Genomic DNA, 11,499 nt, shown 5'->3' with positions numbered 1-11,499 from the left:
TTTGTATGCCTTTTCTCTCTGTGGCTGTCCGTTCAATATATGAAATTAAGGAGAGGTCTCTTTGAAATAACCTGTTTTTACTCTTTCAGTCAAAAGCACCTCAGAAGATTATTACTTGAGATCAAGTTAAAAGTTAAAACCGCAGTAATATAGCCTAGTGATGTGGCAATTCGCTCCAAGATGAAGCCACGAGTGTCTAATTTTAGATCAAATCCCGTCTGTCTATCCCAGCTTTATTACATTTCATTGTTTCGTGGCAGGAAAACCACATTAACCCTGGAGGAGAGTTTCCACACCATCTGAAACGTTGCCAAACAGACTGCGTAGGTGCTGTGGACACGCCCAAAGACAGATCCCAAATAACACCTTACCCTTCTCTCAATGCTGAGTAATGACAGCTGTTTTCACACGCACAAACTGCTATTTGAGGTGGCCTTCGATGTGATTACAGAAGCTTAACAAGTTAGATGTATCTGAGAAAAAAAAAAAATCACCTGAACCTTTAGTGGCATTTCATCTGTAATATAACTTACAAATCTTCCATATATATATATACAGCTGGTGCTGTGATGCTTCGCAGCACCAGCTGTATATATATGATGGAGAAATGGCTTCAGGTTATTAGATCGTCCTGGTCTTTTCCTGTTTTTCCCTAATATGAAATGCTTAAAATTAAAGGTATGTATAAGTACAGAACTCAAATAACATATCTAGAAGATAGTATCTCTGATACCACTATATTCAGGGCGGCCGTGTCTCAGGAGGTGGAGGGGGTCGCCCACTAATCAGAAGGTCGATGGTTTGGTCCCTGGCTCCTAAACGCCAAATTTCCCCTGATGTGCCCATTGGTGTGTGAATGTGTGTTAGTTAAAGCACTGTATGCTTAGTTTAAAAAGAAATAGGTGCTGTATGAATGTGCGTGTGAATGGGTGAATGTGACTTCTGTATATAAATATGTATATAAATGCTGTTACCATTACTGATGTATAGATATGTTTCAATGACCATGATCAATATATATATCAATATATAGTAATACTGATTTGTATTTCTAGTATTTTGTTTGTGCCTTTTGAAAACTATGGAAGGTCAAAAGTCTCAAAGCTTTTATACATCTACATATTTCCCATTTTAACCTTCACAAACTGTTTCATCTGAATGACTTTTAAACGCCTGGAGAGAGAGAGAGTAAAACCAGCTATTATTATCCCAAAATACTCATGATTTTATGGAACAGAAAAATGTGTTTCTTCTTCTTTGTTGATGTGTTGATCATCTTGCGAATCCCTCAGATTCATCCTGCGGCAAGCCCACAAACCGATTTTGCTCCCTGCAGCAAAACTGGATTAAGGTAACCAAAGAAGGATGCAGACTTGTTTCGACAAAACAGACCACAAATGGGAGCTCCGGCATCAAGCTGAAGCAAGTTATGAGCAGGGCACTGAAACACAATATTTCCCCTGAATGCGTCGATGGAAGTTCACAAAGTGTACGAGCACATGATGCGTGAAAAATGACACAGTGAATCACCTCAGTGGTTAGAGAGAGAAAGGTGCATTTACACAAGTCACACAACAGCTATTTTAGTGACCTCAGATAGAGGAAAAAAGAAACCCCACAGAAAATACTACTGCAAAATACACTTCACCTGCAGTAAACTGGGTGCTGGGTCTGCTTGCAGCGGTAACACATGGAGCTTATATTGGATGTGAATTAGAATAATTTAACTTTGGTCCAGTGCAGTCGATGGAAAATTTTAAACCGCATTAAAGTATGATGAATATATTCCCCTCTCATCTTTGACCAGATGGAAATTTCTATACCCACATCCCCCTCTCACTGTGACCTTTAACTCACTTAAAGACAATGGGATGTAGATAAAGAGTTGGTATTATTTTCTCTCATTAATAAAGAATAAATGTCACCTGTATTATCTTTCCCTTTCTGGAAGACTGCATTGAGAGAGCTTTAATTTTTTTTTACATTTGACACTTCAAGTACATTTTGTGTGTTTTGAGTTTTACTTGTAATGGAGTGTTTCCACTTTGTGGTACTGATGCTTTTATTTTGGTAAAGGCTGTAAATATGTCAACTACCCTCTTCAAACAGACAACGTTCCTTCTCTGTTTTATCTCTGGCTTGTGTAATACAGTTGTTTATTTCTGTCATCGTCATCTGCTGCAGTGAATAATGCTAAGGCTTCAGTTTTCAGAAGGGAAGTAATTACATTGTGCTGATAATACTCAGGGATGGTTTAAGAGTGACCTGAAACGTATTTGCATTATGTATGTGTATATGTGTATGTGTATGTGTCTTGGCAGCCGCTGATGCAGTGATGGGGAGTAGCAGAGGCAGAGAGAAATGTGAGAGCGGCCTGTGAATTCTCAGTGGGCCCATGCAGTCATTTCCTCAGCGACTGAAAGTAAACACTCTCACTTTTTGGAGAGGAAGTGACTCAACTCTCTTTGTCTCTTTCTCACTTTCACCCCTTGCCCGTGTGACCCCCACTCCCCCCCCCCCCCCCCCCCCACACACACACACACCAAACACTGGCTGGCTCATGAGATTCTTACAGTGGTGTAAGAGGATTTGCTGCAGAAGCCAGTTTTGAGGTTTTTGTAGTTGTTTCTGTCAGTGACTTATTATTTTTTACTTTATTTCATTACATTATGCTTTTATGTACTTGTAATCTTACACCATAATAACGTCAGAAGGACATTCTTACTTTTTGCTTCATTGCATTTACCTGATTATTACAATCATTGACTACTCTGAAAAATAAGAGTTCAAATGCAAAACTGGACAGGAAGTTCATGATACACTGCTGGAGTTTAAACCAACCATCAGTGTATTTATCCCCTTTTATTGCTTTTATAAATGGAATTCTGGGCAATACAATTAATATAATTTTTTTTTTTTAAAAAACCTTTTAAAGTGACTGACATAATTCAACAGAGGCCAAGCTAACTGTTGCTAGCAGTCTCACAATTAGTGAAACAGGGATCACCTGAGTGCAGTGAATGTTTCTCAAGTGATTGTGGTATAAACACACCTGTGTGTGGGAGGTCCGCTCACTGGTTAATCACTGTTACTGGTTACAATTACACCATGAAGACAAAAGAGCACTCAGATAAAAGGTTATTAAAAAGTATAAGTCAGGGGATGGATGCAAAAATATTTCCGAGTCACTGAACATCCCCTGGGGTTCAGTTAAATCCATCATTAAGAAATGGAAGGAAAATGGCACATGTGTAAATCTGCCCAGAGCAGGCCGTCCTCACAAACTGAGTGACCATGCAAGAAGCAGGCAAGTGAGTTATACTGATCATGATTCCATTTATAAAAGCAATGAAAGGACCATTTTTCAGAGTCAAAGTCCTTACCTTTAATCTGAACACAGGACCTTTTGTTTAAATTGGTTTTTCTGTTGTAGTGTTGTGACTTTTTCTCAAACAAAGAATTTTTGAATAGTTTGTCATCTCCCTCATCTACTGTCTTAACGTCTGTGATCCCTGAGGCATGCTGACAAGGGGCCGCACAAATGATTTTTCATGTGTGAAATCTGCGACAGATAAAATGACATCTGGTGTGTGATATCAGATAAACTGACTCTGTTCACAGGATGCAATAAACAGATCACACATCTGTAAAACTGTGGCACAGTTGTCGCACAGTGTTTTACACCACTGATTTATTTTTATCTGGTTATGAGGAAAAACTAAACACTGAACTATGATGAGACAAAAACTAATAATATCCAACTAACTGCAGCCTCAGGTCCTGGGTAGCTACTGATACTGACCCCAATGACCTGCATATAATATCAGAAATGTCTGCACATGTTGAAAATGTCTGACACTGAACTGATCAAAGGGATTTTTTTTCTTTTTTCTTTTTTTTTTTTTAACCACAGGTCATAGTCACCTCAGGGAGAGTCATTCGTTAAAAGGGTTTATTGATGTATCAGTCACATGCTCATACATTGTATTTTCACACCTCACACACAAACACTCACCTAACACAAAGGTGTATACAGCCATATATTATATGTCAGTGCTTTTGTTTTTGTTTTTTTCAGAGTGACACACGCAGCTGTGCAGCTATGATTTGCAGAGTGGGGTCTGCGCGGGGGCAGCAGTGGAGAAGAGGTGGTGGAGGTGGTGGTGTAGTGGGGTGTTAGGAGAAATAACCAACAAGGAAACCACTTTAAGCTTTGCTCCTGCGCCGCCTGACTGGCCCGCTGCCAGGTTTCTCCAGAGAGGGTTGGCTCACCCCTTCTCCTCTCCTCCCTTCTTTCTCTCCCAAACCCACATACGCACTCTCTCCAGCTCTCCAAAGCAACAGGCGAGAAGAAGGAAGAGCCACAAAAGCGGGGGCAACTTTTGAAACAACAGCAAAGAGGCGCAACAAGAAACTTCCAAAGATGCCAAACGCGTCGTTTTTACGGACGGATCACTTGGGTACGCGAGGGAAGTGATTTTTTTTTTCCTTAAGGAGAGAAAACAGGAGGGAGGACGCGCTTTTTTTCTTCTTCTTCTTCTTTTTCCTCCGCCGTATGAGACGTCAAAAATCTGCCTCGGGTAACAAAGCAGGCGCTTCAGAGCTGGAGCTGAACCCCTCAGCTTGTGGTTTAATGTCCCCGGGTCTCTGTGGAGGGCAGTGAAGGATGCCAGGATGCCCTCTCTGATCTCCCATCTGCTTGTCATCTGGCTGAGCGTCCACAGGCTGGTGTGGTGCACGGAGCGCTCCTCCACACGGGAGCGCTTCAAGGTGGTCATCGCTCCTCTCATCTGCAAGCGGATCTGCTTGAAGGGACAGTGTCAGGATACCTGCGAGCAGGGCAACAACACCACGCTGATCGCGGAGAACGGGCAGGGGGCAGACACGCTCATCGGACAGGGCTTCAGGGTCGGTGAGTGACGGTGCAGGGCTGCTGAAACAATGCTGTTTATTTATGAGGGGATATAACTAGGCCGCTGCGATTAACTAATACCGCTGCCCAGACCTCAGGGTTTATAGGTTTTTTTCCTCTACAGAGCCCCAGCAGGGGTGGAGGGAAGCCTGTTGCGCATAAAAGACTTTTTGTGGAGGTATCTGTAAATATCACATGGTATGAAAGAAAGTCACCTATCAGGAGAATCAAAAAAATCTTCACTAGCTCTGTAAATCTAACTAATTATCACACTGTACTGCATGGTAATTCCCATTCTGTAGGATTTCAGACATTATTCAGGGAGAATAACTACTTTGAATTGTTGATTTAGACAATGAAATCGCCAATGATCATTATGAACCTCCAGGAAATGCTTAAAGGGGCACTGAATGATTTATTACTTACCTCATTCATAATGTTTTTACTGGGCACTGGGGGCAAATGTATTAAGACAAACTAAGTAAAAAGTGGCTTTTTGCTCGTTTACTAAAAATTCTCACTACTACATTCATTCCTTACAGCGTCTTTCAGGGTTAAAATTGAAGCTTTGTGGTTTCTAACAATGCAGCATATTTTGTACTCATACCATATCTTTCTTATGTAAAACCTTTACCTGCAAAGTAACCAGTAGGTACAGCTGTCAGATCAGTTAACTGTAGTTGAGTAAAAACACATTTTATCTCCGTTTAGTGTAATGGAGTAAAATAAAACGTCTCTCAAAACAGAGATCATCACAAAAGGAACAAATACTGTTTCTTAAATTGGTTCTTTAGTACATTACACAAGTAAAGGGTCTTTGTAACTGCACTGCCTTTGTCTGAACTGCAAGAAATACCAACTACTCCTGTTAGTGATTACAACAAGCCCAACTATATCCACTATGAAAAGGTGGCATCTTCTTTATATCTTACATGTAAATGTATTACCAGTGTCTGATGTCCGCCATGAATTCTTGGCATTAAGATTTATGTCAAGTGGGTAGAAACTCTGGTTCCCAAATAAATAGGTGGTTAAGATGAGGAGAGGTGGGTTTACCCTCCACTGCAGTGCTGGAAAATGTTCCCATATTACACTTTAATTAGTGAGGCATGGCTCATTACATGGCATATAAATGTTCTCTTAAGATCTATACTTTTCCCCCCTCGACTCCAGTGTCTGGTTGGCATGAGTGGAGCCTTTCTGTGCTGTATCAGATCAGCTGTGGTGAGACATGGAGCCTTGCAGTCTACGTCAGTCTCCAGCCCAGAACTGGTTCTTGCTGGTCCGCTTTCCTCTTATCCGCTCACTGTAGAGAGTAAGATACTCAACAAGACAAAAGATAAGGGATGACGTCACCGTAGTGGACAGTGGTGTTGGGCCATAAATGTTTGTCCAAGTCATTTCAGTCTTTCTTCACATGTTAATTATTAGTCACTTTGTTTGTCTCTGCTTCACCAAAATTTCTGAATGTAGGTTGATATGAACCCCAGAGCACAAGTCTAAAATAATAAATTATAGATGATAACAGCACTTCAGAGGCAGCAGCGTGTGATGCAACGGCTTCATATTTCTGTGGTTATCACATTGGTGCCAGAACTATTTTCCATTCTCTTCTGTCTTAAATAGAAATAGGGCACTTTCAACCAAGCCGTTCCTTCTAACTTTAAAATCCCCAATTCTTAGCTGTGATTTTGTCCAGAGTTTACCAGCTGCTCTGGATGATTACACACGTGTGTTTTTTTGTTTGGATTTTGAAGTCAAAGCTTAGATGCAGTACTCCTCAATGAAAAATGGCTCTTAAGCAGGGCCTCAGTTTCATCTGTGTGCTGCAGAGAGCCAACGAGGAAGTCAGTAAGAATAAATCAAATGCAAGTTATTGACTCTAAGTTGTGTGGTTGTTGTGCTTCTCACACAGACATCTCACACACACAGCTTTTCAAAAGAGACGTAGCCTCTCCAGCTGTTAGCTTTGGTATTCCCCTGTGGAAGTGAGCAGGCTGGATAACATCGAGGTCAATTGAATCCCAGCACCATGTAGCATGTAGCACCATGTAGCACCATGACAGTACTCTTCTTCCTCCTCAACACCATGTGGACTCAGAGAGTTGACTTGGACACCTGGACTCCCTCTTCTCCTCCAGTTTCGTTGTGCTGCGTCATGTTTTTTTGGGGGGGCGGGGGTTGGGAAATAATTCAAGAAAAGATATTTTAAATTCCAGGAGTATCTCACGCTGCTTCACGTTTGATCTGGATAGTGAAACTACTCTACAGTCACCTGTCTCCTGGATTTCACAGTCAGAGTGTCTGAAAACAGATGCTCGCTGTCTTTGCAGCAGGGGATGGTGGGTTTGACTTCAGCTCGGAGAGGAGATGTGTGATGTTCAGTGTCAGGGCTGGAATGTGGTTTGGACAAGTGGAAATTTCTCTCTCCCGTGTTAAAACGGCTATGGCTATAGCAGCAACTACATGAAGACTTTTCCATATTTGAGCGGTCATGACGTCGGCGCAGCGAGGCTGAGCAAACCTGACCAAACCCAAACCTTTTTTCCTCAAAAGAAACGTAGTTCCCGTCAGTGTGTGGAAGTTCAGAAATACCTTTTTGGTATGTGTGCTTCAGTATGCGCAAGGATTTTCACAGTCAGTAAAGTACTTGTAGGAAATTGGCTGGCGTTTGGTGGACAGGCCAAGAACAGTCAGGTTTTAGTGGTGATCTGGATCCGGGATTTCTGCCAACAGACGAGGATCATTTTTATAGCGATAACTTTGAAAGTAATAGAGAGAGAAAGTTTTTGAAAATGACTTTTTTTTTTTTAACCTTCACAGGGTAGGTTAACATGATGAAGTGACTGAAAAATGGGCCTGGGGACATTGCATAGCCTCGGTCTGCTTCACTGAGATACTCAGAAAACATACATTCTAAATCCTAAGGGAACGTTACAGGACTACAAATTGATTTAATGAAAAGTTTCTGATAAGCGACTGATGTTTGGTTAAACAGCTGGAGAACAAACTGGAGAACATGTCAGTGTTGGCAGATGTTTGTGCTTCCAAGGAGGTGTTCTGGCATTGTTTACTTTTTCTGACCAGCTGTCTCAAACCAAAAGCGTTCCAGTTACAATGAAATGAAAGATTTAAGAGGTAGGACCATGGTGACCAGAGGATGAATCATTAGGAATTTGCTGATCTTCTGATTTTTCTTCTGTCATTTGTGATATCTGAGTGAGATATCTCCACATCTATTGGATGGATTGCCATGAAATTTGGTAAAGACATTCATTCATTCATTTCCTCCACAGGATACATTGTTCACTTAAAACAGCAGCCTGGGAGTAGTGAGAGTGACCCGAAACAGTGCGTTAGTGTGCTGAAAAACCTTAACAGTTAGCTGGAAGACGTTAAAATGCTCCATGCACGTTAATATGAGCAACACCTTTCTCTTTACATGTAGACTTTAGATTATTAATTGATTGATTCTTAATATAACCATATTGATTAAAGCTTGTTCCAAGCTGTTGTTTGCTTAGAGGAACGAGCTTCTTTATTAAGAAAAAAAATAGTTTATTCCTTAACTTCAACCATCTAAATTTCAATAGGTCATAAATTTAAATTATGACCTGTTTAATCTGAGCAGCGTGTGATTATGGTGTCCCAGCCTGAGACAGAGGGAGACACACACAGACAGACAGACAGGCGACCACCCAGATGTTCAGCAGAGCAGATCCTCTCAGTCTGCTGTACATGAGGACAAATCACCCGAATGACAGACACCTTTGTACTTTATAACCTATTTGAGAGAGCTCCTACTGAGCACTAACACTGAACTCATTGTTAGACAGACAGTCAATGATTATAGAATATCTGTCATGGTTAAGTAAGTGGCAGTTAGACTCAGTACTGGTCTATTTAATGTACAGGGTACACAAAAAAATCATAGCAGTCTACCTGTGTAACCATTATTTTACACATGTTCTCTGAGCTCCGGCAGACACCACAATTCATACACCGCATACTTATCAGATTAAGAAACTTTATCATCAACAGCTGAACACTTACTCGACATATTTAAATGTGCATGACGCAAACTCCTCTGCAATTAATGTACAACTGTACTAGATATGCTCTGGTCAGAGGTTTCCAGGGAATCCACATGTCATTGATAGACCTACATTTCTCTGTACACTTCCTAGAAGTGATGAAAGCCTGGATACTTGAAAGCCTCCCAGGCAAATATTGGCAGGCAGAGAGAGGTTGACATTTATAGCCTGATATGCTTCTTTCTGGGATTCCACATCCTATCTATTGAAGTCGTCATCAGGCTGTGCTGTGGTGGAGGCAGAGGCATTGTTATTGTTAATGTCAGGGGGAAAAGAATGAGGGCATCTTGTTTTGTTTATTACAGTTGAATTTATTATGCAGCACAGCATTCACAAAGAGCCAGGAGAGGTAAAGGACGAAGAAAGGATTGCTTGTAACAATGGTTCAATGTTGGATTTGTAAATTGCAAAATTGCAAAAATCTTGAATGAACTTCTGCATGTTGCTCAGATTGCATCGCCTCTTATGTCTCTGTTGAACCTGAACCTGTTCACCTGCAGATGAAGAATGCCTTTGTAATTATCCCCATGTGTTTGGCTGACAAAATATCCAACTTACTTTTTTTTTTTTTTATCCTCAGCACTTGAAAGCTTGCTGAAAACTGTAGGACAGGGAGAAGAAGAGAATGTGATGATGCTGTTTCACTCCTTGGAGACTGGTTGTTTTTGTGTTGTATATGTGTGTGTGTGTGTGTGTGTGTGTGCATCTGTCTCACACTTTGCCTACTTGTCGAAGGAAGAGTTATGTTTTCAGTAGTCATCAAAAGATGTTCTTTCAAAATAAAGTGGTTGCATAAAAATAGTATCCGTACACATGCTTTGGTTGCTCTGACTGAAGTGCTTTCCAATAAGAATTAACCCAACTCTAATTTTTCCCTGCTGTTGCTAGCACAGAAGCATCCCATTTATCAGCCTTACTGACAGCAGCTGCTCAGCTACCAGACAGTCCTATGAGCCTCGTCTGTCCTCTGCATCTCCACAGCGTCTCATCTTTTATAGGGCTCCAGACGTCCCGGCTGCTCTTGGTTCTCGTCTTTTTCTGGGATAACTAAAAGCACAGGAGCTCGTGTTGGACAGGAAGTGGTCTTATCATATCATAGTCTGGGCTTGTCTCACCTAAAATGGGCATCGAGAGAAGTGGATATGGCTATTTCAGGATTTCCCATGTGGTTCTGTATTTAGAGTGAAGTGACAGTAGTAGTCCAGTGGTTTGTTTTGGTTTTCCCTTGGCATGGGTCAGAGGTCCATGGGAGCCTGAAAATGAAGACAAGTCAGTCAAATACAGTCGAAGGAGCAGGTTCTGCTTTTTCTCTATTCAGGAGGTGAGTTTATTTTACCTTTCAAAGCCCTCTGCTCTTACCCACACACTCCTCTGTCTCTTGTGCCAAACCTTGGAGAAGGCGGTCTAACACAGGCAACCAAAAACCTGCAGCACTCCGGATTTTTGCCACAGGTTGGACTGAGCTCAGAGGCAAAGTTGGGCACGACTCCTATGCTCACACCCTCATAAACACACACACACACACACACACACACGCTTGTGCTCATGCACATTCATGTGTAGTTTATTTATCAAGAAAGGTTCTCACCTTTGGCGAAATGTGCATCATGGGTGTTTGCAGGCTGATCTTTAACTGCCTGTCAAGGATGTGCTTTAATATTTTTGGATGCACATTCTGTCACCTCTCCCTGTCTATTTATGCATGCTGGGGAAATAATACATAGGGTTATTTGGGGTCTGCTTTCATGAACCTTTTACCAGTGTTTCGCAAGTGGCACACTATTAGCATGTAGAACTTTCACAGAGTGAAATTAAATTTGAAATACAAATATGTGTGTATTAATAGATGAGACTTTAAAAAAGAACACCCAATCAGGAAAATAAACCAGATACAATTCATAGCTGGTTTCAGATAAAACATAGTGTCTACCTACTATGGAAGTAGTCAGTGAGTCCAACAATGTGATAAATATGTGAAAACTTAATGTCCAAATCAATCACAAGGGTTTAAAACTGTCCATTTGTTTTAATTTAAGACAACCACATCCAAAAGAAGAGTGGTTGTTTAAATGGTTAAAGCCACAGCAATTTCTTTCTGTATTTACATTTGTCAAGGTTGCACCACAACACTCATTCAGAGCAGAAATCCACATGATCTTACCAGGAGTTTCCCATGAATCAGACTCCTCCATGTCATTACTTTCTGTGAAAAAAAAAAGCCAATTTGGTTGTGCAGGTTGCAAAAAGCATCACAGTAAATTAAGTTTAGAAAAACAAAGCAGCAATTAGAGGTGCTTTTTTTGAACCTCACAAGGGAACAGTGTGTTCATTGGTGCGTGTGTGTGTGTGTGTATGTGTGTGTACCTAAGTGCGTTTGGTGCTCAAGAGTAGTGTACCGAATCCAGCTCAAACAAACAGCCTTCTTTGCCATCTTTAACACTCTCCTCCCATTTGCTTAGCGAGGGGGGAGAAACGGAGCAGTTATTTAAAGCC

At 41.2% G+C, this 11,499-nt stretch overlaps 1 protein-coding gene across 3 annotated transcripts in view; it reads left to right on the top strand.

Moving 5' to 3' along the window:
• Nucleotides 1-4,314: 4,314 nt before the first annotated feature.
• ltbp3 (latent transforming growth factor beta binding protein 3) overlaps nucleotides 4,315-11,499 on the top strand; it is a 31,959-nt gene continuing 24,774 nt past the window's right edge. For all 3 annotated transcript variants that reach the window (XM_041051645.1, XM_041051646.1, XM_041051644.1), the window contains exon 1: nucleotides 4,315-4,912. In XM_041051645.1, coding sequence (XP_040907579.1) covers nucleotides 4,675-4,912 — 238 coding nt within the window. In that variant the 5' untranslated portion in view covers nucleotides 4,315-4,674. The remainder of the gene's footprint in view (nucleotides 4,913-11,499) is intronic.

Source organism: Toxotes jaculatrix, chromosome 12 (assembly GCF_017976425.1).
Source record: "Toxotes jaculatrix isolate fToxJac2 chromosome 12, fToxJac2.pri, whole genome shotgun sequence".
Classification (NCBI taxonomy): Eukaryota; Metazoa; Chordata; class Actinopteri; family Toxotidae; genus Toxotes; species Toxotes jaculatrix.
This window is presented reverse-complemented; position numbering and strand designations above follow the sequence as displayed.